Here is a 27090-nt window from a genome sequence, read left to right as displayed (position 1 = left end):
ATAAACTTAAAGTTAAACTAAATCTAAATCCTAATGAAATTATTAACATTTGATTAACTTGAAATTCTAAACTGAATTAAATAATTAATAAGTAAATAATTGACGAAAACTTCAAAAATTAAGTAATCTAAATTAGACCTGACCTTAAAACTTAACCTTAATTTAACTCAATAAATCTTAATTTTAACATTAGTCAAAATCTTAACTTCACTGTAATTAAATCATAATTTATCATTATTAACGATTAATTCAAATTGAACCTTAATAAATTAATACTAATTCTAAACTTAGCTAATCTTAATTAAACGTAACGTAAGTTATTTAATCAAAACTTAAAGATTAAATAAATGAAAAACAAAATATAAATTATAACTATTATTTTTAATCCATTGATATTAAATAAATTAATACTAAAATTAATCAAATAAGTCAAGTAAAATGAAAGTTAATTAATAAACCATTGAAAAAGATTAACTATTATTGAGTTAGTAACAAATTACTTACTTAGAATAATTAATTATTGATTAATTTCAATAATCTTATTTTAATCAAACAATTATACCAAGTATATAGAAATACTTATGTAAAAAATATATTTTATAAACATAAGTATTACTAACCCTAAATCTCTTAAACACTTAGGTAGAAAAATATGTTAAGGTCTTGAACGTTAACATACCCGAACCTTAGTGTTAACTTAAGAGGGAGAGATAAATTAAGGGAGAGTAATAAAGTAAGGGAGTATCAAATTCAGAGGAGGATCAAATTTACTTAAAATATTATTTCCTTAAGTTTTTTATTTAAAAATTTCATAGATTTTTTTTTTAAAAAAATCTTTCTAAAATCCTACCTCAGGAAAATCTTACTTTAAATATTTTTGTGGTAAATATTTTCAAAAGTTTTATTTTAAAGTTATGTCAGGTTCAGAGTGAGGATTAATTATTTTAATACTTATTTTGAAATTAACTTTTGAAAAATATTTCCTTAAAATGATTTTAATTTTTTTTAACTAACTGAGTTTTTTTTAAAATTTAAATCTTATTAGCTTTGAAAATTGAGTTTATCCACTTAGTTGAAATTTATAGTATATAAACTTGGCTTTAATAATCTCACTTTTTAAAGATATATATGAAAATTAGTCTTTACAATCTTTATTTTTGAAAGATTGTGTTTAAAAATTGTTTTAAACCTGCAAAGCTTACATTGAAAATTAGGTCAATTTTGTAAAAGTTTATTCTTGAAAATTACTCTAAAATTTACAAAGTTATCTTTCTAAAGCAACCTTTCTAAATTTAAAAACTTACCCATTTTTTTTTTTACAAAACTAAAAGCTAAAGTTTTTAAGTAAAATATTCTATGTTTTCTACTTTATACTCCCCCGAGTCAATCTGACCTTAAAGTCTTTGTTGCATTGTCTTTTAATTCCTTAATCACTTATTTTTCTGTGTTATTTTTGATGAATGTCAAAAGGGGAGGGTTAGGTAGCTTAAGTTAGTTAAAATAAAACAACGAAATATCAAATAAGACTAACTTAAAAACCTTATCAATGCTTGTTTTACTTGCATAATTTTTCACTAACTTAACCCAGGTTGTCATTGCATCAAAAAGGAAGAGATTGTTGGTGCCGTTAGCACTAACGGTCTAACTCAAGTTTTGATGAATGATAAAGTAGGTTAAGTTAGTTTCATATTGATCTAACACTTCTACGAAGTGTGCAGGAGAAGCCCAGATGGGTCGACGGGTTGACCTGACGTCTGGCACGAAGTTCAGCTTGGTCGATGGACTGACTTGATAGCTGGCACGAAGTCCAGACGGGTCGACGGGCTGACTTGACGTCTGACACGAAGTCTAGCTAGGTCGATAGGCTGACCTGATAGCTGGCACAAAGTCCAGACGGGTCGACGAGCTGACAGGTAAGTTGAGGTAAGTCACTAGAGGGGAGTGACTGTGAGGACGCGTTCCCGGGAAGGAAACTTAGGCGCCGATCTAACTTATAACCATTTCGGAACTCTAAGTTGAGATCTTGACTAGATTTCGGTCTCGGTGAGACGGAATCTAATTACTATTCTGTTTAATTATAAACTGTGCTAACACTCTATTTTGCAGGATATATAATTTACATTTGCCTCCGGACTAACGTTTTCTTGCAGGAAGGAGATTGCTGAAAAACAAGGGTTCGGGTATCCGGAGGCAAGTTTTATCCTCCAACGCACGTCGACATGTGGAGCTTTGTGATTAGCTGGGCTACGTCACATTCCAGGTGCCCGAAAGGGATCCGGACGCCCGAAGCCTCCTATATAAGGAGGGTGAAGGCTGGAGCAAAGACAACTGACAACACAAGATCTTCCATTGCTTGCTCTGCTGTGCTCCTGCGACGCTGCGACCAACAAAGTGATGTTTTTCTTTTTACTCTTTATTGTCGGTATTTTTTTTCTTCAAAGCAATTCTGTACTTTACTTTTGTAATATTTCGAATTGCTAGTGGATTGCCCAACGAAAGACTCAACCAGTGCGGGCCTTGGAGTAGGAGTCAACATAGGCTCCGAACCAAGTAAAAATTACTTGTGTTAACGTTGCTTTAATTTTATTTATTCCGCTGCGTACTCGATCTTCTTTGCGACGTTTTATTTTTAAATCGATATTCACCCCCTCCCCCCCTTTTTTGAATTACATGATCCAACAACAAATTGATACAACGATGAAGGTGATGAACCCACACAACCTATCCATGGCTCAAACCGAGGATTTCATGATTATCTTCGAACAAATTCCGAGCTACATGACACTCAAGTTCATCATCAACTTCACGCCGACTTAGTTGAGCATATTTCATTGTAGTGTGGTTTATTCTAAGTTATTGTTGCATTTTAATTTTGATAATTATATGGTAATTTTAAATAAATTTCATTTTCCCAACTTTGTAATTTTAGCTGCTAAGTTGTAATTTCGTTTTCCCAACTAAAATTATTTTTTTAAAAGTAAGATTATTATTAAAAATAATAATACTAATTTAAATATTTTAAAATATATTTATTTAATATGATATAATTTTAAGATGATTAAGTGAAATATGGAACCTATAAATAATGAGTGTTAATGTTAAAATAAATATAAGTGAGAGAGATATGTTACTATTACGGTTATATAACAATAGATCCCATATTTTTTTATAAGATGATGAATGTTATAATGATGATGTATTATGGATGCTCTTGTACCTAGCTGTTGCTAACTGAAGAAATTACGTATCACTATCATTTTCTCTCCCTCGGTCCCTGTGTTTCCGCCTCCTCCTAGAGTCTCCGGCGATGGTTGAAGAACTCAATGCAATTGATTCAAATCCCTCTGAATCCACAAATTTCTCAAGCAGCAAGAGAAATGAGCTTTTGAGACCAGCCCCCCAAAAAATACAAAAAACAAACTTTAACATTATGAACTCAAACTTTACTCGAAGCATCCAACCATAAATGCACTCAAACTCGACATTCTCGTTTTTCCTTAATAAAAACCATGAGATTCTTCCATTCACATCTCAATCAAGATAGACTTTAACATCGATGCCACTGTCGATGAGAGATTGAACAACAGCTCTAATTTTGCCTTCAAATTTGTCCCTTTCCCTGGGAGTGTAAGTACAAGTGTATACATCAGCTTCCTTTGCTCTTTCCGCCAAGAACCGCCCCACCGACAAGCATGCCGGTATGTCTGACCTGGAATACAGGACTGCCTTGATATCCTTAGAATTCGTCCCTGCGACTGCGACCTGCTTGCATGTCATCCTGTGTGTGAGCGAAGCTGACACAAACCGCTTCGATATGAATACATCTAGCGAGAAGGGCTCCATATAAGCGATCGTCCGCTGCTTAAATGAAATATGCTTATTTAGGGTCTTTGGTCTTTTTTCCTTCTTGTAAGTGTATGGCCTGCTGTTGTTGTCGTCCACGAAATCTTCCACTCCAAAGAAGCTTCTTGGTCTACTTAGGACCTGAGGAAACACCGACAAAAACTATCTTGATTATAGAGCAATATGGCATGTGTCAGCAAACAAGCAACCAAAAGAGATTCGCAAATGGAGGATATCAGACAAGGACCAAAAAAATTTGACACCTTTGCATCGTGGAAACTACGTTTATGAACAAACGCAAGCGTCCTGTGTCCATTATCCACTGCAAGGCTTCCTTCCCTCCGCAAGTTGTTCAGTAGATTCCTGAGCATTGTCTTAAAGCAGATGCAAACGTAGGAACATCAGAAACTTGGTGTTGGTACCGAATTTAAAATTAGATAATTCAAGCACAGAACTCTAGCCAAACAAATCTAGCGCGAAGTCAATATGGTTATCATCACAAAACATCTTTGTCAAAATTTCTACCAGGACTACAATGCAATGGTAATCAAATAGATTTTATAATCAAACTAGTTGAATTGGTTTGGCTGGAGAATAGAAAGTGTGAATTGGTAGAAAACGAAAAGGGTAGAGAGGGTGGATGACCAAACTAAACATATAATCAACAAAATAAAAGTTGAATAATTTTATCTGGTGGCGATGAAATACATAGTTGAATTAAAATCTATTGAGACAATCTTATAATCAACGGATGTACCTCTTTAGATGCAAGGTTCCTGATCGTGATATCGAGAAAGGGAGAAACAGCGCCCGCCAATGGAAGCGTCCCTTCGGCTCCTGTTGGCGATAGCGAGAAGGCAAGGAACAAAAACAGGGGAAATCACACGAGGGGAAGAAGAGTCAAGGTCGCCAGAAGGTTTCCTCTGATGCGCCTGCGGCCAGATCAAGCGACACTCGAAGGTGGATGTTGGCGTTGGCGTCGGCGGCGGAGGGAGTCAACAGATGGAGAAGATAAACACAGACGGCTAGGGTTTCAAGTTCTACGTGTATTTTTAGACTTTGGCGACGCTGAAATTATTGAAAGTAAGTGGGCTAAATTAACATTTTTAGCAATAAAGCGCCTGACTTACGGGTGGCTCTCATGACTAAGCCGTCGCTTTTAGCCTGTCACCACCACCACCACCACCACCAGCTCTACGCAAGTTCGATTCCGTTCCCACTCTGTGCCAGTCTCGATCTCGGGGTTTGATTTCTACAGCTACCTCCATCCGCCAGGCGAGGGAAAGCAGACTTCTTGTTGTTTCTAGTTGGATCGAAGCCCTCGTTGAATGGAGAGTGAGAGGAGAGTGGATCCCGATTGCGTCAATGCCTCTAATCCCTTCCATGTTTGTGCGGACTACTGCGCGCAGCGAGCTCGTGGATTGATGTCTGGCAACACCGGGATGAAATTAGGTTTTCATCCCCTCTCCTTGCCTGGTTGCTTTTGTCTTTCTTCCGTTTGTTATCTCTTTCTTCGTTTTTGTGGAGTTCTTTGATCTCTGTGATTGCAACAGCTCATAAAGGTGGTAAAAGCAGCGAAGGGATTGTATTTGCAAACCGAATTGTCGACCCTTCGTGTCCCAACGCATCTAACCCATTCCATGAGTGTGCGGACTACTGCTCGCGGAGAAATTCCATGGTGAATAGGAACTACGAGGTGAAAAGATCAGGTCTCCTTTCTTTTCAGATTCGGAAATGGATGCAAAATTCCATGAGAAACTCAGGTTTCCTTTTCTCCTCCTGCTTTCTAATAGAACCGTTATGTAGAAAAAAAAAAAAAGAAATTTTAATAGCTTATTATTGCTCAATTGTTTTGATTTCATCTATTTTTTTCCCTAATTGTAAACATTAGAAGCCTCTGTTCGTGATTCTATGATTGTTCCATTAGCATTTCGATGCAAAATTTTGTGAAAATAGTTGTTTTTTTCTGTTTCTCTGCTGTTCCTACCATCTCTTCTCTTTTTTGGTTAATGTGTTAGAAAGGTTTTATTTTTGTTGCTTCCACAGCTCAAAACCGAGGGAGTCTGAAAAAGCTTCAAGCGACTGTCTTTGCAGGAAGAAACGTAGATCCTTCATGCCCAAATGCAAGCAATCCATTCCATGAGTGCGCAGAGTATTGCAATAATAAAAAGGCCGATGTGAGAACAGAAAATAAGAAAAAACCAGGTTATCTGTTCTTCTAGAAGTCACCGAGTTATTTTGTTGATTAATTGCTTACTTCTAGCTCGTAGGATTAATGTTTTTCAGAAAGCTAAGACTTTGGCCAATTACTTGTTTTATTGGAGTTTCTCTTTGAAGAAACATTATCTCATGAAACTATCACCATTTGGTTCATGACTTCAGTGAAAAGTATATCAAAGTTGGAAGACAATAGGATGGTGGATCGTAAATGTGTCAATGCATCTAACCCCTACCATGTGTGCACCGAGTACTGCATCAAGAAGAGTAAAGAAATAAGGCATGAGAAAGAAAGTAAATCGGGTATGATTCATTTCTAATGATATTTCACTTCCTTTGTCCAAGCTTTTTGTTTTTCTTCAACATTTTTTTCCCTTTATTGTAGTGGTAGTTCAGAATATGGAGAAGCATAAAGAGTATCTAGAGACAGCAATTGCAGAAAGAAATACAGATCCCTTATGCCCAAATGCATCCAATCCTTACCATCAGTGTGCAGAGTACTGCCCTTCAAGACAAAATGGGGAGAAGATATCAGGTCCTATTCATCTTGCAGGATTTTGTGGTTGCTGCTCCTGTGTGAAATTTTTAGCTCATTGTTCACTAATATTTTCTCTTTCTCTTCTAGTTGTCAAGAATTCGGAGATTTATGAAGAGGAAGGAGAGATTATAGTGGTGGTAGATGATGTGGATCCATCATCCCAATACACGTCCAACCCATACATTTCATCAATCCTCTCCACAAAAGACATTGAAATTATAGGACAAAATGGGATGATTAGCAAAATGAGGTTCACTTATACTAAGTACTCTTATTTTTCACATCCTTATTTATAGACCCGGAATCTTGGGAATTATAATTTTCTATGTCTGCTTCTGTTTTTATTCCTCACACTGAACTTACGAGTTGCATGCTACAATACTGTCATTTCATACTTAAAACATGATATGTGTGGGTTTGCAGACATCGAGATGATTGTTTACATCTGGTGCCCGAGTTCTTTTAGATTCTCATTTTTTTTCCCTAAGAAAACTCATTCACTATGTATCCAGAATGGTCTAGTGATAGATTCATCGACTTTGGCATGATAGGAAGATTAAGAAAACTAAAGTCACATTGTGGTTGGAATCTAGCAATATCTACTTCAGAACGAGTTGAGTAATTCATGGTCACGTTGAGGGATATCCACTCTTTAACCAACAGAAATTGATACCATGGTGCCACAAAGATTCAACTCAAATGCTATCAACCACAAGCAGTCAGAATAGTCGGTAATGTGGGCATCCTTGGTGATGAGCTGATCAACATTTTGGAACAGCTACCATTTTTGCAACTAACTAGCTATACAAATTACTGAATTTCTTTAGCTGTCATTTGTAAGTCTGAACATACAAAATTACGTTCTTTGGTTGAGTAACTTACCTGTTGCTTGTGATCGATGGAATCTTAATTTTCACTTGCCAGTTTGTTTAAACAAGTTTGGTTGCAATATTCTCTGTTATCATATATCTGATATTTTTATTGATTGTGATGTTCAGAGCATAAGCAACTGCAAATATGTCGGAGGAAAAGTCTGGAGTTGTCACAGGTTGCAGCAAACAACTCGAGCACCAAAGAGGCCAAGTCAAATAACTGATACTGTTCAATTTTTTCTGGGGCAAGTTATCAGTTTTTGTTTTTCCCCTGGGGGGAGTAATTGTTTTATCCCCCTAACAGATGCAACTTCCTAACCTTTAAATCGTTGTGAGCAGATACATCGTAGACTGTTGTTTGACAGTTGTTTGTTTGCTGGATTTCTGTACTATTATGCATGGTGTTTCAATTGGGTTTAAGGAAAACATAAGTCAATTTGACAAAAAAGGATTAGCTTTATTTGCATCATAGTTACAAAAACCTAAAGAGAAAGGTTTAGTCCGACGCAACGCATTTCTGTGCACCCACCGATGCTCTCTGCTGCTCTGCGCGAGGATAAAAGATCGATCATTTGCTCGCTCCGCAGCCTTTCATTCCACCGTCCATGTCGGCCTCTGAGTGCCGCTCCCAATCCGCCTTCGCGGGGGGACGGCGGCATCTTCTGGTGGAACTCGGCCATCACCGCTGCTCTCGACAACGGCGAGGTGGCGAACGCATGGCATCTCTTCGAGCAAATGCCGCACAGGAAGAACCACGTCACCTGGAACTGCATGCTCTCCGGCCTCGTCAAGAACCGCAGGATCGCCGACGCACAGCGCGTCTTCGACTCGATGCCCAGAAAGAACGTCGTCGCCTGGACACTTCTACTCACAGGCTACGCCAAGTGCGGCCTCGTCAAGGAAGCGCGCGACGTGTTCGACCGAATTCCTGAGAAGAACGTGGTTTGCTGGAATGCGATGGTGTCGGGGTACATTCGCAGTGGGAGCGTCGGGAAGGCAAGGGAGATATTTGATGCAATGCCGGAGAGAAATAGCAACTCGTGGTCAATCATGGTTTCAGGGTACCTGAAGAACAAGCTCGTCAACGAAGCGAAGGTTTTGTTTGATCGTGCTACGACTCGTGAAACGCACATTTTCAACGCTTTGCTGTCCGGGTATGTTGAATTGGGCCGTCTGAGGGACGCCGTGGAATTGTTCAGTCAAATGCCCCAAAGGGACGTCATATCTTGGAACACGATGATTACGTGCTATTCGCGATATGGGAAGATGGAACTTGCTCAGAACTTGTTTGATGATATGCCCAAGAAGGATACGGTGTCATGGACAGCACTCATGCATGGCTATGTGAGGAACAAAAATCTTGATGCTGCTAAGAGAATCTTTAAGGCCATGCCGAATCGCGATGTCATGACGTGGAATACGATGATGGGCGGATTAGTGCAGAATGGCATGCTTCAAGATGCCTTGAAATTGTTCACTGACATGCCGGAAAAAGACATTGTATCGTGGAATACTATTTTGCAGGGTTATGTTAATCAGAGTGACATGGCTGGTGCAGAAACATGGTTTCAGAAGATGCCCAAAAGGAGTGAAACTTCATGGAACACGCTAATTTCTGGATACCGAGATGACCAGGCTTTGGTTCTGTTTTGTGATATGGTGAAAGAGGGATTTAGACCAGACCAAGGTACTTTCAGTGTTGTAATCTCAGTGTGTGCTTCTCTTGTTGCTCTTGGTTGGGGGAAAATGCTTCACCTCTGTGTGATTCGAGCTGGTTATCAGCATGATGTCTTAATCATGAGCTCCTTAATTTCAATGTATTCAAGTTGTGGGCTGGTTAGTGATGCTGCTCTAGTCTTTGAGTGCATTTCAAAGAGGGATACTATCTCATGGAATGCCATGATCGCGACATATGCTTACCATGGCTCTGTGGTAGAAGCTTTCCAACTATTTGATAAGATGATTCAGCAGGGATTTGATCCAAATCATTCAACATTTTTGACTCTCTTGCTAGCTTGTGCTCACAAAGGTTTGGTTGATGATGGCTGTCGATACTTAATGTCTATGCAGAAGGATTGGAATTTGATTCCCAAATCTGAACATTATTCATGCATGGTCGATCTCCTCGGAAGGTCTGGACTTATCAATCATGCTCATGAATTTACTGAGAATATACCAGTACATCTTAAAACGTTTGCTTGGGAAACTTTACTAAGTTCATGTAGATATCATGGAAACTTGGAGATTGGAGAAGTAGCTGCAAGAAGGGTCTTAGATTCCCTACCTTCCGATGGAGGAATGCATACCCTTGTATCCAACATGTATGCTGCCAGAGGAAAGTGGGAGAGTGCAGAAAGTGTTAGGATGTCAATGAAAAAGATGGGTTTAAAGAAAGAAACCGGTTGCAGTTGGATTGAGGTAGAGGGCAGAATGCGCTCTTTTGTATCCAATGATAAATCAGATCCTCTTATTGAGGAGATATGCCAAGAACTAGACAATATTTCACTCATAATAGAAGGTAGTAGCTGACAACGTCGAACATGCCTTTTGTTTTTAATTTATCTGCAGAGAGGAGATCCATAAATGGTTCGGTCTCACAATAGAGCAGTAAGACAGAGACTTGGAGATTACCTCAGTTGACACTTCTCACCAAGGTAGTAAAACATTGAATCAAAACTTAAAGCTTTGAAGTAATTTACAAATTACATTGTTTATCAAATTTCAGTCGGTTGACAACTTGATATTTCATTGCTTGAAGACTTCCATACTTGATTCCAGCAATAGAATCATCTTAGTTTTACAAAAAAAAAATTTGTTTCTTATATGATCATACCAACTAATCCATCCTAATAGAATTGATACTTGTCTATGATCCTTTTATGGTGTACATACAACATTGTTTGCTGAAATTCTATCCAACATCCAGCAGTCCTCCACAATCCAACAACCATATTTGTGGTTACCAGCTTTAACGAAGTCGTGTTTCAGAATGTCAATATCAGCAAGTGACTCCGGAACCTCTGTTCTATTCAATTTTCCTGTATTTGTAGGGTCAAGCAAGAAGAGATTGCAAAAAACGTAGCATTTGACACTGGATGTCTCCTAAATAATAGAGCTACCTGTGCAAATGTGTAATGAGAGCATCGACATCACCTCTTATATATCAACTACTCTCGATGGTGTCCACCGACCATCACTTTTTGGACAGCAAGTTGTTAAGCCAGTTGATCCACTTCATCATGTCTACAGGTTTGTTTGCAAAGTCAAAAGACAATCTGAAGTGCCATCACAAGGTAAATTCTGGCAGAAGACTTGTGAGGAGCTCTTTTATAATTCAGATAGTAGATCCCGCACACATTGTTTCATTGTCACTGTTTAAACATATAAATGAGGAAAACTCACTAATGTACAAAATTCTTGTTATTTGTACAGATTTTGCTTGCTGTTGCGCATTCCATCTTTAGCTCTCTGGAGTATATATTCTGAGGAACTGACATGTATATCCTATCAGCCAGGCAAAAACTTTTCCAACACATTCAGTTCTGTAATCGATCAGTGCCAAGAAGCAACACATTCCAAAGGTCCTTATTTTGTTTCCCTTCTCTTTTTTCCACCTTCCATTTTGCTCTCTCCTTGCTGTCGCTTTAGCAATCTTGGTGGTGGGGGCGGAGCAAGGTTTCTTGTGTAGGGCAAAGCAAGAAGCAAAGAGAAAGGGATGATGCATGCATGCATGCATGAATCCATACATGGGCCCTTGACATCTCGGTGGATTGGAGTGTTGCCTAAGTCATGGCTTTAGGAATCATTGTCCTTACTGCTATTCATCTTCGATCCCTTCTTACAGTAGGACGCCATTTCTGATTCATGAAACATAGTTTCCTCTCTAGTGTTTGCTTTAAGGAGCCATGCCGCAAATGGAGATGCCGACTTAATTGCTTCAAGGTGGAGAAGCTGGTCTTGTGGACCACTTAAAAGTGATCAAACCCACTCGCTATCTATGCAAGGCTGCTCATTTGTGCCAAAGTTGGCATCCACTTGGTTACATAGCTGTGGGAGGAGGAATAACACAGAAAATTTTACATTTTTATTTTTCTTATGGTTTTGAGAATTTATTAATATTTTATCTGTGCCTTTGCTTGTGAAGAACAGTGAAGAAATTTCTTCTGCCACCGTGATGCTGTTCGCAGATGGATACTTGTCTCCCTCCCCACGAGACAGCGCGACCCAAAGATGTAGGAAGTGGAGACACAGCAAACCCCACCATTCCTATCTTCTATTCTTCTTTCATTTATGTTTGGAAAAATATTATTTCATTCTTTTAAAAATAAACAAACAATAGAAGTGACTTAAAATATTTTAATATTTCATAACTCTTACACTATATTCAGTTAAGGGTAACATAATTAAATTTATAATATAAATGAATTTGGAATGTAATTAAATTATGTATTGTTTTAATTTAGATTATAAAATTTTATTATATATTGTTGTCTTTTATAATTCAGATTATAATCTTATAATATAATCTTTGATTATATACTCACCAAATATAGTCTTACTGGTTTCACCCTTGCCATTTTTTTTAGCTAAAAATGATACGAAGTGGAATTAATAATGCTTGTGATCATTTATTTGAAACTTTAAAAAATATATTTGAAAAAGAAATAAATTTGGAAAAAATAATAATTTTAAAATTAATAATTCATTATTAAATTTGGGACAAATCCAAACCCTAACTCCATGTTAGTTTTTTTTTTTAAAAAAAAAGTGTTTAAACATTATTTTTTGTAGACCTAATGTTAGTAAAATGATTTAATAATGAATATTTGAATAAGAAAACACCAGCTGTCTAAGTATTTAAGTTAAGCTCACCCCTCTCACTATCTCACGCACTCTCTCTTGCTCGCCACCGCCTCTTTCCCCTCTTCACACTCGGGAAACTTTGTGCTTCTTGCTCACCGGTGAGTGGCCCGAACGCATCCCTCTCCCTCTCCCTCTCCCTCCACCATGGCACATGAGTGAACTCGAAGCCTCTACCTTGCTCCTTTTCTGCATCGATTTGGTTCGTGCCGTCGGAGTCCACGAGGGCAGGATGAACAGCACGGTGGGGGAGGCGACAACGGGCGTGGGTGGAAGGCCGCCGTTCACGGCGGCTCAATGGCAGGAGCTGGAGCACCAAGCGATGATCTATAAGTACTTGACGGCGGGGCTGCCGGTCCCTCCGGAGCTACTGGTTCCTGTCCAGAGAAGCTTCGAGGCCTTGCCTGGCCGATACTTACACCATCCTGCGCGTAAGCGGTTCTTCACAAGGATATGTTTTGCCTTGGTTGGGGTTACTGTCTGATGAATTTTATTGATTATTTAGTCAATATCGTTGATGTCGAGATCCTGTTTATCTTCTTCTTTTTTTTCTTGTTAGATTTCTATGTGATAAATCGCTTTCTCGTTACCTAGGTCTTTTTACCTATATTCTTTTAGGTCTTTTGAAGGTTAAATCGGCGCATTTAGTACTTGTGCTGCCATTCCCCTCCTTGATGGTGTCTTAAGCTCATCGTATTCTCGTATCCTGCGTTGTAAAAATGCACTGCTACATTTGTTCATTCTTGCTTGTTTTCATTAATCTGATTGAAAGATGATAACTTTAAGCATTTCTTTTTGTTCTCTCGACTCCCGTGATGAGGTTTTGGATCTTTGGAAGAGCTTAAAGTTGGTAGTTTCTATCTATACTATTATTTTCTTGCTCTTTTTTTGTGCACTCTTTGCTGATATTCTCTTTATTTCTTAATTTTCCTGTCCTTCTCGATCTGTCTGTGTGAGTGTATTATTGTTATTATTATTATTTCATTTATTATGCATCTTTGGAATCCCAATATCTTGAAGAACCTAATACTCGTACTTTCTTTAGTGATCTTTGCTGTGCTATTTGTTTTTATCTGCAAGTTTGGCTCCAGCTTGATTCTACTGTTGATAGTTTTTCTGGCCTCATCGAAATATATATATATTATCAGATTGAATGGTTGATTTATTGCTTCTGCTTAACACAGTAATTTTGTTTTTTCTGTTGTTGAGAAGATTCTACCGTCTCTTATTGATTGTACATTGAAAATCTAGGTATCTGCATTTATTTTAAAGAAAATGCAATTTAATCTAGTTATATATTTTGATGTATGAAATAATGTATGAATGTATTCCTGTATTTTCTTCTAAATCCATAGGAAGAATTTTGTCTACTGGACACCATTACTAATGAAACTTGACTTGGTTGAATACTATTTGTGTTCAGTAAGTTATTGTTCTTACTATGGAAAGAAGTTGGACCCTGAACCTGGACGGTGTCGTCGGACTGATGGGAAGAAGTGGAGGTGCTCAAAGGATGCCCATCCTGACTCCAAATACTGCACACATCACATGCATCGCGGCCGCAACCGTTCAAGAAAGCCTGTGGAATCACAATCGGTCGCCCAATTGCAGTTGTCTTCATCAACTGGGACCTCTTCCGCTCCCACTGCAGGGACCTCCATTCCCCAGCATTCCATTACAGGGCATAACAGCACACCAAGTTTGTTCCTTGGTGCCTCAAGCTCCTTGCAGCTGCATATGGACCCTGGTCCATTAGAGAGCAGGTAATCTTTTTCTTCCTTTCATGTTGAAAAGGCAGTTTAAGTTTCACTTTGATATTTGCACGTATCTTATTTGGATACTTGGGCAGTAATATAGATAAAAATTGGAGAATTTTTAATAGTAACAATATAGTAGCCTACTTATTTTGTAGACATATAATATCTCCACTCTATCATTATTCTTGTCCATTTCTGGGCAATCTGAACCTGAAGGCTTTAAATTGTCAGCGCTGGAAGAATCAGAGAATAATCTGTGAACTTGCTCTTTTTCCACATATAGAGCATAGAACAGAAGATGTTTGTGGTCATTTAGGCTGTTGACTTTTCTAGGATAGCTTTTGCAGTCTGGATTCATGCAAACTCCAAATAAATTTATGCCTTTTTTCATTTACTGCAGACCATAAATGCAGAGTGTGTTTGGGTCATCATATGCTGCCATTTATCATGTGATGAACTGAACAGCAAATGCTTTTGTCTGTGTGGACAACTTTCTTCTGTTGTTATCTAATATTTAAAATGATGCCCGTGTTATCTTTTTCTGCTGAAAAATGATACAATAAGCCAAGTTGATATAGAATATTTAGTGATCTTTGCACAATCACCATCTGTCCAATGATTCTTATAGATGATGATTAAGATACTATTTTATTTTCAGATACAAATGAAAGCATGCTTCCACTCTAAATTAGGAACTTGTTTTTTTTCCTTTGCTTCCAGCTTCTGTGGCAACTAGCAACAACATTAGCCGATGAGAAGGTTGTTATGCTGGCTTATGCAATATTTTGATGGCTTATTTCATTAATCATTAAGATAACTGATAATATTTTGACTGCTTATTTCATTAATCATTAAGATAACTGACATCCTAAGCTGCTAGAGACGGGTTTAGATTTTCTTCTTGGTTGGAAGAAAATAGAAGCAGCATCACTAGTGCTTCAGGATGTGGAGTTCATTCAACATATTCGGTTTTCTCATACACACTATTCATGGGAAATGTTAATGATTTACTGTGCAAAACATTGATTCACTTCTAAGAATTCCTCAAGTGTCGAAATTCTCAGGCATGTTTATTTTTTTAAACAAATTTTCACAACCTTTTTTATTAGTTCTGCAAATTTTGCAACCTTTCCAAGAATAGAAGACTTGAGGAACAAGTGAATTCAGTGCAAATTGGTTTAAGACCTTGACCGAATTTATAATCCAATTTGAGGTATACTTTTTTTTTAGCATGAGCTTTTGGATAAAAAATTGTGACCAGGGATTCATTGAATGATCACATAAATTCTTGTGAAAGTGACTATTTTTTGTTCTGTGGTGAAACCACCTGACTAAAAGCCTTGATTGATCAATTTATTGGACATTACAGCACTGATTTAGAAAACAAGGTAATATCTGTATGTAAGACTGATATTTTGATTGAGTTTTGTGTGAAATTGCATGACTTGTCATTCTACGATGTTCAATTCCTGTTCTCATAAATGGTTTATCTAGTTTCTTCAGATGTAGAAAACTTGAAGAAGAGAGTTATGTTGATTGTTACTAGTTCTCAAACGAGTGACTTTCCAAATGAATTGGTTCTCACAATCAGTTGAAAGTAACTCATGGAAATTTGCAGGTACTTCTCTGGTGCCAAACCAGGAGTGCATGAGCATATTTTCCGCAATGAAACATCTGGTTCTGCAAGGAGTGGTGTAGGGATGTACGGCATAGACAACTTGTGGCACTTGACAACGCCTCGAGTGTCTTCATGCCCTTTGCCAAAAGCTAGCACCCCTTATTCGGTGCAAGCTGCTTACCCTCAGCACCTGCAGGTTAAAGATCTCAGTCAGGCAACGCTCAGCTCAGCATCCAGACAACAACATTCTTTTGTTAGAAGTGAAGTTGATGCACCAGAAACCACAAAGCATGAGGGTCAATTCTTACTACCTTTCTTTGATGAATGGCCAAAGACACGGGAATCTTGGTGTGATCTTGAAGAGGAAAGATCCAAACAAGCATCTGTCTCTGCGACCCAACTCTCTATGGCATTTCCAATTGTTGCCTCAGACTTATCCACCTCCTCTTCCAAATCCTCCAAGAGCGAGTCTGCGTCCAGTCGCACTGACCTGCGTGATATGATTTGACGCGATCTTCTTATTCAATGTTTTCTGAATTGATTCGAGAAAGACTAGAGCTTGTTGCTAGTTTTGTCACTTTCTTGTTAGGTTGAGTTGAGATCTGGGTTGTCTGGCTCTTCTTGTTACAATCTTGTACTGAACTGCATCAGTTAATGTGGAAGCTACATCCATGAAAGTTGTTTTGATCCAGATGTCGTCTTTAGTCATCAAACATCTGACACTCTTATTCAGCTTTATCTATTGTTTTTCCAGATATAAGAACAGCTTTTGAATAATGCTTTAAATGATGTTTCTTTTTGTTTTCCTAAGATATATTTTTATGGTATGAAATTCGAAGATCGGAACATGGAAAAAACTTATCCGTCTCATTCTCTCTTATCTTATTGAAAAATAAAAATGCTCAGAATATAGCATTTTATTCGGAATAATTTCAATTCTGACGATTTACTTTCTGTGCACTAAATTTTTTGATGTTATTAAAAACGTTTCTTTAAATCCCTATTATTTCACTCTCTGATTATTAATAACAAGTAAAATGATGAAAAATATTACTATATACATGTGACGCGCCATATCATAATTTTAGTAAGAAAATTAATAATGTTGATAATTAAAAAAACAAAATGCTAAGAATTTCAAAATTTTGTAGATATTTTGACAACTTTAAACTTGGATAGATATTTTGAAACAGAAAATAAAATAAAAAAGAAATTAAAATAAAAATTGCCCTCCATCCTGGTTTGAATCGTTTTTTTTCTTCATTTTTTAATTTATTTTTAATTAATACCACAATTTATATCGATTAATTTGAAAATGACCCATAGAAATTTCATCGATCAATAGCGGATACCCATCAATTTAAGATTGTCAATAGTCCATTAAAAAAACTTTTATCTATTAATTTTACCAAAATTAAGACTTAATTTTTAAATATCTGAAAAATTAAACCTTACCACTACCCATTACCCCCATTAAATTCGATCCTCATCCGTTCATCCATTTTTTCTTTTTTTTGTTAATCTTGCTTTTCAAGTTCTGATTTCACTTTGATTATTTCCAGATTGGCCATAATATAAATATCATTTACATAATTTTCAAATGTATTAATTGCTATTATGTTGACCAAATCTTATTACATATATCAAAATCTAATAATTTAATTCATCACAAAATATATAACTTGCCATCTTTGAAAGTACTCGAACCGAAATAAACCAAACCAAAAAAACATCGGTAGGAATTGTTACCGTTTCACTTACATCTAACCCTCTGTTTGAGAGGAGGTGAGTAAAGAGGAGGAAAATGTAAACATGGGTAAAATGAATTTTTACTCTTGTTTGGAAGAGAGTGAGCTATGAAGGGGAAGGGGAGAGAAGGGTAAAGTCTCCCCTTACATGCTCGGGAATAAGCGAAATTCCTTACATCCCAAATTGAGGTGTAAGGAAGGGTAAGGAGAAATTATTACAATTATATCCTTATTTATTTTTTCACATGCAGATTTATTAAAAAAATAAGAGGATATTTTTGTAAATTTATATATTTAATCTTTATTCCATCCCTTTCCTCTCACATAAACTTTCCCTCCCTTCCAAATAAGGGTAAGATAAATATATTACTTTCCTTTCCTTTCCCTCTCTTCCCCTTCCATTAATGAACCTTACCTCATCCCATCCAAACAGAGGCTAAGGAGAATAAAACTTGAAGTGAACGTGAAGGGGAGCTCTCCCCATGATTCCTTTAATAGCGATAGAGTTCATCATCAATTTAATCTCAGCTATTTGCAAGCGAAAGGATAGATAGAGCCAAATCAACTAGATCGTTGCACTATAGGAGCGATCATAAATTTCCATGTCCAAACTCCCTGCATTTTTTCCCCATCGAGTGGCAAAGGCACCCTTTTGCCCTGCCAATCCACTCCATGGCCAACATCCCATCATCAATTCACTTCAGGACCAACACAGAATAAAGTACATAAATTACGATAGCTGAAGAGGTAAATGGATGGGAGGTAAGTTCTATTGGGTGTTACACTCAACCAGCCTTGAGGTTCGACCTCAAATGACAAACCTCTTATCTATTTATCATCTCAGTTATGCCCGTGGAATTATATTTTTCCATCGAGTACATATTAAAAAAAATACTACGAAAATTTACTCAAACAACTCATGGAGTTCCTTTAGATTTTCCATAAACAAGGACAAAATCATGTTACTCGTACGATATGAGAAATAAACTCCTAATCCCACAGTTCGGGCCCAAATAGATCTAAAGGGGAGAAAAAGAAGAATGCTACAGCAGAGTTCCATCTACCCTAGGAAGTTCATGATCACCAGGTGGAGCACCAAGTTGCAGAGAACAAAATCAGCAAAAGCTCGTTCCGGTGAAAGATCCTGAAACCAATTTCTCATCAAAACTATTTGGAAGGCGGAGCATGTAGACTTATTGGAAGTTTAATTTGAGAGATTTGGAGGTTACCTTAAACTCCTTGTTCTCTTTGTTAACTTGAATGCGCAGGCAAACTGTTATCAAACCAAAAAAAATGTCAATAGAAATTTTGTTTTTATTCCATTATAAGGTGCAGTTAAGAGCTCATACCTGCAAGAACTGCAGTCCCAACACAGGACAGGATGCCAGAGAGGAAAGAATTAAAGGGGAATGAGCCAACTATTCCCATGTACACGATCTGTTGAATGAGTAGAAGTTAGGATAGCCGTGGCAGAGACAAGTATAGAGATTGAACTACTTGAGAAGTTCATGATTTCTTATTATTTAAGAATCCCTTCAAACCATATATACCTTTGATATGACATCCTAAATTAGTTGGTAATTACTTGTCATTACATTGTTTATTATGAATCTGTGGGATGGAGATAAAATTCATTAAAAAAAAAGCCATGCCTAGATAATTTGAAAAATTTACTAAAAGATTGTACAAATCGACCTAATTAGTTCGTGACAACCCGGTTTAGTTCTGCATTGTGAATTGTGAACTAATAGTCATATAAGCACAGGTAAACGAGCTACTATATTGACTTAGACTCGAGTGTTTTGGGCCAGTGTCAGGTTTCACAAATTAATGAATCATTTCTGTCATCTAAGAGGCAATTCGCATTAAATGGACCTAATTCTAGTTCTAGATAAGGGTAGTGTATTAGAAAGGGTGGGTAGCCACCATCAGGTTAAACTATAGGTCTTAATGAAGACATCACTTTAGTGGAGGACATTATGCCACCCCAATTTACCCCCACAAGGTGAACTATGGACTAATAAAAGAACCGTTTTAAGTTTAGAAGGGAGAATTACTAATAACTTAGGGTAAAAACATTTTGGAAGATGATTGAGTCTCACAAGTTAATGGGTAATAGCAAGTTATGCTAGTGAAACAGCCATAGCAATCTATGTAATTGGTGATGATCAACACCACAGAATGCAACCTAAACACAAAAAGCAATATAACAGACTCTTCAAGTAAATAGCTATTATATAAAATTAGAAGTATGCTTTACTTTCTGCCATGTGCTCCCTTACCATGTTGGCCAGCTGAACCATGCCAGTAGTACATGAATTACTCTTGTTTTGAATGAGTAGGCAATGCATCGGTACCATAGTTGTTGAGTTTTATGGTTGTATTAGAATGTAGGGACATTGTTAAGCGCATTTAGTCAATTTGATATTGTTTATTGGTTGAAGGCTTTTATGGCCGAGTTGTCACATGATTGGTTCCCCAAAAATTAGGAACTTTGATTCATAGTTAAGGATGTGGAAACTATACAAACATTGTGTTACAACAATAATATCATTACTTTACATCTTCTCAAAATCATGGTTGTACTGACTAGAGACTTGACGTTCACACTATGAACGTGATTAGGTCTAGAATTCTCTTCATAAAATGTAGATCCGTTACACTAACGACCCCCCTAGTGTCAGCCCCACGGATATGGAGGGAAGTACATGCAGGTGCACAAGCGTCAGGCGCATGGTGGAGTAAACCTCAGGTCGTCAGTTCCTGAGAATCGACCCCTAGCCATTATGCCAGAGATGTCATGCGTTGCTATGCCCTGGGGCAGGTCTAGAATTCTCTTCATATCCTTATGGTAATTGGTCCTAATAATGAGAAATGTACTAAGCATTCAATCAATGGCTACCTTTAATTCCAGAAAAAACCCTTATATGTCTCTTCAGAACTTCTCAAAGAGCCTTATTGTGGCAAAAAGGTGATTATGCTTACCCAAGGTGCACAAACCATCCTCATATTATGTGAAGGGAGGTAAATCACGGAGTCGGCTTATAGCCAACCGCTAAGTGGCTAGGGGGTGGGAGGAGTTTATTTCCCCGAGGGCATGCAATCGCCGGGAATTGATCCCTGCCCCATTGTATCAAATCTGTCACCCTTTAGCCAATTGGACAACTCGTGGGGGCCCTCAAAGAGCATTATTGAATCTATGGGACCTACTTATCAGAATGTGACAAAGATTCTATCATTTCAAAAGTACAATGAAACCGGGAGCATGGGTTGTTTGTGATGCTTGGTCGAATATGGAGATTGTTGACTAATGAAAAGTTTATAGATTTAGATAAGTGAACTAATATTATCTAGGATTTAAGCACTTTGGAAAAACCATTCGACCAAACAAAGTTAGTGGAAACTTTTCCAATCTAAAGTTAAGAATGAAGATCCTTGACGCTGTAAGGCGTTTGGATAGAGCTGTCTATTTGGTGATGAAACCGCCATTGGACCATTACATCACCAGTGTAGTGTCCACTGAGCCTATTTGTGACAATAGCATACAATTGTAACAAGATATTGCCAATAGAGAAATTGTAAACTAAAAATAAAGAGTACATTTTATAAAACATGATCAAGAATACTTCTTGATCACAAAATTCAAGGAAAACATTGCATGTCAAACAGAAAGAAATGGTGAGAGAGAATGCTTTTTTACTTCTCATACCTGAATTACTGCTGTAGTGATTGCATAGACCACATAAAGATCAATGATCTACAATTGCACATATGCAAGGAGTCAGTTTGCACCTCAGCCTTTAGTATATGATCCATAGAAATCAAGTTGGCTCAACCAAATGAGAAAATTAAAATAAAAAAATATAAAGAAAAACTAAAATACTTTGAGCTTAGTTGGTGTGGCAGCATAAGCAGATCGCAGTGAGCGAATGAGTGCTTGAGCATCGCTTGAACTTGACTTTGCCATTCTTAGATCTTAGCTTTCTGCAAGTGGAAGTGCAAGAAAGAACTTTTAAAGTGGCTGATTGATGATAAAAACGAAAAAAAACTAAGTGGTATAATGTGATCTAGAATTCAAACTCTTAGTTTGTATCTTCACCAAAAGGAAAAAAAAAACTGCCCTGAACAAAAACTCCATGTCCAATTAAGCATTATAATGCCATATAGTGAAGCAAAGCCATTCAAAACAAAAATCTTATCAAAGGAGAGGAACAGAGTGCTTAGGGCTGTGGGAGGCCAGGATGGAGGAACAAGGGATAATGAGGGAGAGATTGGTTCATGGGGTGGTTCAAGACTACCTCAAGTGGGCCAAACAATTTTAATTGAGATATTTTGATCCAATAACAATATCAAATAACTCTAAGTGGTATATTTATCAGCTATAACTAGATTTCTCAAAGGTGTTGAGCAAAATTTTGAAATCCTGGAGAGTATATCAAGAATAATACCAAGTAGTCCATATTATCCCATTAGATTACATATATTACTAAAATGTAGTAATACTATACTTGTAATATATCATATGTTTTAATATATTATTAAAAAAAGAGGGTAAGTTTATCCTAAAAAGAATAATCTAATATCATATAGCCAGGTTAAGAGGCGCTGGTAGAATTTGCAGTTCTTCCACACGATAATTAATGTCTTCCAGTCCAAACCCCCACAAAGAGCTAAAGACTAAATCCATATTGATCGTCGAGAAAAAAGACGGGGAAATCCTCAATATCATTTCCAGATCTAAAAGGGCAAATTAGCAAGATCGAAAAGTTTGCGCATCTACATTTTGAAAAGAATAACTATGACAAAGAATAAGAGAGATCGGAGGAGGAACCTGACGCAATTAGGCCAACGGAGATCGCCGCTCCGGGTACAGACTCGAATCAACGCAACGCGACGCGACGCGGTGAGAATCAGAGGGTTCTGTTGCCTTTTAGTATCGGTTTGACAGCACGAGTAGTGCACGTGAATGGCCCAACTATTACTTCGGGTTCTTTGAGCCAAATTGGGCCAAACCAAACCCCAAATTCTTAAACTATTTCATCCGTAATTTGCATTCACTACAAATATTGTGTAACATTCGATTCATTTTATTTTATTTTTTGTATTCTTCCACTTAAAATCCAAATAAACGGTTGCATATAGCAAGACATTAGGCTAAGTTTAATTAAGGATAATGTAATAACTTATAATGTAATAAATTTTATAATACAATGTAATCTAGATTACTATATTTGATAATGTAATGTATATAATTTTTTATTAAAGGCGATTATATTTTTTTTATCGGTATCTATTATTTTTTATAAGAAATGTAATTTATATTATTAAAAATGATAAAAATATCCCGCGATCTTTGCCTGAAGCAACGGCCAACGGTGGTCGTCGCACCTCTGTCGCACCTCTGCCGAACGTGGTGGCTAGCGATGGTGGTTGGTGGCCAGCGGCGGATGTCGACAATGCCCGGAGGTGGCGGCCCGCGGAGGTGGCGGTCGGCGGAGGTGGCGGCCAGCGGTAGCGACGTCGGCAACCGGCGACCGACAGCCAGCGGCGGTGGTTGGCAGCGGAGCTCGGAGGCGGCGATCGACGGCCGATGGCGATGTCCGATGACACCTGAAGGTGGTGGCCGACGGGGTAGCACTCGGAGGAGGCAGCCAGCGACAACAGCCGACGAAAGCAACATCGATAACCAGTTGATACCGAAAATGGACTAGGGACATATTTGACATTTAAATTTTAGTTAAATTGTGATCTCGTAATGTAATTGAATTACATGATGTTGACCTTGTAATACAAATTATAAACATTTTATTATCTTTTGTAATCTAAATTACATTACATTATAGCTTTAAAACTGCACCAAATAATCAATATTGTAATATAATCTTGATTACATTATAAGGCGGATTACCTCCTACTAAACGTAGCTTAAATGCATCTACTATCTAAAGAACAAGTGTTAATTTCTTCCCTACGAACACACAAAAAAAAACACTATCTCTCCTTAGTGTCAGCCCCATGGCCATTACGTCATAGATGTTATGCGCTCATCATCTATGGTACGTCATGAGACGTTAATTTCTTCTTTAAAAGAAAGATAGATCTATTACCTTAACATCCCTCTACTACCGGCCTCACGTATATGGAGAGAGATACATATACGTTAGGCGCATGGTGGGGGTTTGCCATCAATTTCTGAGAATTGACCCCTGACCATTACACAAGAGATGTCATGCCTCCACCATCCGCGCTGTGTCCTAGGGGCTTAATTTCTTCACTAAAAAAAATAAATCTGCTACCTTAACGATCCTCTAATATTGGCCCCATCGATATGGAGAGAGGTAAATGCACATAGGCATTAGGTGCATGATGGAGTAAATCTCAAGTAGTTAGTTTATGAGAATTGACTCATAACCATTATGTTAGAGATGTTATGCGCCCAACGTCTGCGCTACGCCTTAAAAAAAAAAAGATCTTCTACATTAACGACCTCCTAGTGTCGGCCTCATGAATATGGAGAGACGTAAATGCAAGTACACAGGCATTAGGCGCATGGTGGGGTAAATCTCAGGTCGTAAGTTCCTAAGAATCGATCCCTATCTATTACGCCAGAGATGTTATGCATCCACCGTCTAATCTACGCCCCAAGAAAAATATAGATTTGCTACATTAATGGCCCCTAGTGCTGGCCCCACGGATATGGAGGGATGTAAATACAAGTACACAGACGTTAGACACATGGTGGGATCAATTCCTGAGAATTGACCTCTGACCATTATACCAGAGATGTCATGCGCTCATCATCTGCGCTACACCCTAAACTGCAAAAGGCGAAATCGCTCGCCCTCAGCGCCCTCGCCGCACCCAATCTAAGGTCATCACGGTAACCGAGAGGGCAAGTGATGGGTGGGGTGAGGTACACAGGGTCCGAAGATTTACGCCCTGACATCCCTATGGTTCGACCCCGCGTTCTCAGTTGCAAACGCGCGTAACCACCACTTACCATCAGCTGCACTACGCCCTAAATGTAGATCCGCTAGCTGCGCTACGCCCTAAAGCACATATGGATGATTGACTTGGTTATCTTAAAACTAAATTTTGCTTATCAGATAAAAAGGTGATATTGTTCATCTCAAATAATTTAGTATCATCGGTCCCACGGTAAAATAAAAATAGATAAATTACGGGGTATGAGTAGGTTAATAATAGTAAAGACTTAGTGATTAATCTTTCACAAAGCTGTAGTTTACACTTGGTTCTCTCTATCATTATTAACTTGGGATGCATTAGTAGCCTTTGCTTCAGCACACGCCTTGCGGACTTCCTTGTTCTTCCCCCACAAGAGCGAGTATAGCCCAGCAATCACCAGAACCGACCCCCAATACACTGCCAATTATTACAGTCCCTAACCAAGCTTTTAGCTCTGCTTTCAGAATTTAATTACAAAACAAAATATATTAATCTGGCAAATTAAGTACCTTCCAAGGTAAATTACTTCATGGAGGAAAGCGAAGTCGATGACTGCTGCTGCAATCTGAATGAGAGGAGTGAATGCAGTAGTGAAGACAGGCCCTCTTTGCTCCATGCACCATGACATGCCCAAAAACCCCAATCCAGAACCCACTGCCCCCTACAGAATGATCAGTGCAATGTTTGATCGATCCTAAATGCCCACGTTAACATATGAAATCAGGGGGGCAAACAGGTGCTCACTGAATAAATTACAGTAGCAATCTCCAGCTTCTTCTTCAAAACCCACATGGCGGCACCCCTCTGCGTGGCCAAGCTCAAGACCGCAGCTTGCAGGAAGCTTAGGAAGAACACAATCACAGTGCATGAATACAGATGCGGGTACTTTTTGCTAACTCTCAACTGCAACGGGAACCACGCCGACCAACTCACGCAGCCATCGAGAAGTGCCATCGAACCCATCAACCATTTCCTCGAGCTATGCTATGTTTTGACCCCCATTGTTGATGTATTGATGCTCTTGTTCAACGCCACGCCCTTGTAGAGTATCAGCACCAGCACGCCAATGAAGCAAACTATGGTGTCGAGTGCCTTCGCCACCCCCTCCTTGGTCTTCGTTCTCACAACCTCCATCCTGCAAGTATATATGAGCAGATTACGAAACTAAGCGACGTAGAGGAAATAAAATGTTATAGTAAACGAGGAGGATGACCTCAAGGCTAAGGCAAGTAGAAAGGTGCAAACAGGGGAATGTTGAGGAAGGCGCAAGAAAATGTTGTAGTGGTGTAATCCAAACCAATGTAAAAGAGGTACTGAGTTAATGCTGCCCTGCATGCAGAATTAAGCAACATCTATTGATATTTCATTCAACTTGATTCAAAGATGAAGTTAGTTGATTACTGACCCAAACAATGCACTAAAGAAGAGATAGACAAAGATTTCCAGTGTCAATTTCGACCTTGTCTTCCTGCCATTAGTTAATATGGTTCAAGAGCTGCTTCTCATGAATTTATGAAGTTAGTACATATGAGCTTAAAATTGCACCACCTCTCGTGCAAGAAGGTAATAGGAGCCATGAAGAGAGTGGCTACTAAATGTCTGAGAGTGATGAAGACGAGCTTGTTCATGCCCTCTTGTATCGCCTTCTTGATCATGATGTTCATCACTGCTAGGGCCATGTCCACTGCGAGCATCGTCAGCACTGGTTTACAGTTCCACTCCATCAACGGGTATTGTTGCAATGGATGCCATGGATGAGCACCGCTCCGGAATATTTATCGTGGTGCAACACTTAATAAATCCCTCCACCAAAGTGGCCGACACTGTTCTGCTTAGTGATGACATAAAAGAAATACTAACACCACAGATGAATTTTAATTATAGTTATTATTACTGATGTGGCGATAAAGGGACCCACCAAATAAGGGTCAAATGTAGAGACAGCAGTCGACATAAAAGTCAAAGTTCATACGGTTAACGTGGTCAACAGTGATCAATAGTCCACCCAAGTTGGCCGAGCGGAAATCAACTCCAACCATCGATCGGGCCTGAAGTGTCCGAGTTGCCAAGCGACTTGTCTGAGCGGATCGCCCGTCTGGCCAGGAGCACTACGGCAAGAATATCAAACGCTCATTACGGATCGGAGGAACGCTAAAGCGACCGGAGCGCTGGTCCCATTGAGCGGAAACAATCAACTGAGCTAAGGGATTACGGAGAAGAACGACTGAGGTAAACCGGGCAGGAATCCCGTCCGAGCGGCTCCTCCGTTGGGCCAAATAGTGGAACCCCTCTCATATCTCTTAATATCCTTTTGGGAGATAATGTCACTGACAACAGGACATAGTTAACAGGCGGATTGTACGATGGAAGTTTATATTGTCTTGTCAGGGATTTACATGCCCTATTAAGGTATGGTGTCAGAGACACTTTTCTGACATGTCCTTTCATAGGATAATTTGGAGAACGTGTCCACGCCTTGAGAAGTGTGCATGTCATCCACTGTAGTATTATATAAAGGGGGATCCATGCACCAGCGGAGATATATGTTGTTCACTATTCATGCTCGTGCTTTCACTGTTACTCCACTTTCTTCTACTGTTCCAGTGACTGACTTGAGTGTTGGAGGGTCAACGCCGGGGACCTCTTCCCTGACTCAACACTGACGTTTCTT

At 38.4% G+C, this 27090-nt stretch overlaps 4 protein-coding genes and 1 pseudogene across 8 annotated transcripts; 2 read left to right on the top strand and 3 right to left on the bottom strand.

The window, feature by feature from the left end:
• Positions 1–3408: 3408 nt before the first annotated feature.
• Positions 3409–4861, bottom strand: LOC121974736. Its single transcript, XM_042525928.1, has 3 exons — positions 4601–4861; positions 4107–4217; positions 3409–3984 (listed from the first exon to the last, which is right to left on the bottom strand). The coding sequence occupies exons 2-3, from the start codon at positions 4212–4214 to the stop codon at positions 3532–3534; spliced, it is 561 nt and encodes a 186-aa protein (XP_042381862.1). The 5' UTR covers positions 4215–4217; positions 4601–4861; the 3' UTR covers positions 3409–3531.
• LOC121974735 (pentatricopeptide repeat-containing protein At4g02750-like) lies at positions 4784–11851 on the top strand. 5 transcript variants are annotated; one of them, XM_042525923.1, is made up of 9 exons: positions 4784–4926; positions 5007–5295; positions 5397–5606; positions 5890–6048; positions 6226–6363; positions 6446–6595; positions 6686–10124; positions 10397–10763; positions 10903–11851. In XM_042525923.1, the coding sequence occupies exon 7, from the start codon at positions 8002–8004 to the stop codon at positions 9997–9999; it is 1998 nt and encodes a 665-aa protein (XP_042381857.1). In that variant the 5' UTR covers positions 4784–4926; positions 5007–5295; positions 5397–5606; positions 5890–6048; positions 6226–6363; positions 6446–6595; positions 6686–8001; the 3' UTR covers positions 10000–10124; positions 10397–10763; positions 10903–11851. The 5 variants fall into 5 exon arrangements, with proteins under 5 accessions (XP_042381857.1, XP_042381856.1, XP_042381861.1 ...); XM_042525922.1 differs by lacking the exon at positions 4784–4926 and having other exon boundaries at positions 4984–5295; XM_042525927.1 differs by lacking the exons at positions 4784–4926; positions 5007–5295; positions 5397–5606; ... (1 more) ...; positions 6226–6363; positions 6446–6595 and having other exon boundaries at positions 7603–10124; positions 10521–10763; positions 10903–11051; positions 11620–11851.
• Positions 11852–12236: 385 nt separating this feature from the next.
• On the top strand, positions 12237–16396 carry LOC121974734 (growth-regulating factor 5-like). Its single transcript, XM_042525921.1, has 3 exons — positions 12237–12761; positions 13754–14093; positions 15706–16396. The coding sequence occupies exons 1-3, from the start codon at positions 12485–12487 to the stop codon at positions 16211–16213; spliced, it is 1125 nt and encodes a 374-aa protein (XP_042381855.1). The 5' UTR covers positions 12237–12484; the 3' UTR covers positions 16214–16396.
• Positions 16397–18356: 1960 nt separating this feature from the next.
• Positions 18357–22360, bottom strand: LOC121974733 (dolichyl-diphosphooligosaccharide--protein glycosyltransferase subunit DAD1-like). Its single transcript, XM_042525919.1, has 6 exons — positions 22285–22360; positions 21337–21437; positions 21163–21210; positions 18803–18890; positions 18683–18726; positions 18357–18597 (listed from the first exon to the last, which is right to left on the bottom strand). The coding sequence occupies exons 2-6, from the start codon at positions 21418–21420 to the stop codon at positions 18514–18516; spliced, it is 348 nt and encodes a 115-aa protein (XP_042381853.1). The 5' UTR covers positions 21421–21437; positions 22285–22360; the 3' UTR covers positions 18357–18513.
• Positions 22361–24385: 2025 nt separating this feature from the next.
• Positions 24386–26143, bottom strand: LOC121978114 (annotated as a pseudogene).
• Positions 26144–27090: the final 947 nt, after the last annotated feature.

Source organism: Zingiber officinale, chromosome 4B, assembly GCF_018446385.1.
Source record: "Zingiber officinale cultivar Zhangliang chromosome 4B, Zo_v1.1, whole genome shotgun sequence".
In the NCBI taxonomy this organism is placed as follows: Eukaryota; Viridiplantae; Streptophyta; class Magnoliopsida; order Zingiberales; family Zingiberaceae; genus Zingiber; species Zingiber officinale.
This window is presented reverse-complemented; position numbering and strand designations above follow the sequence as displayed.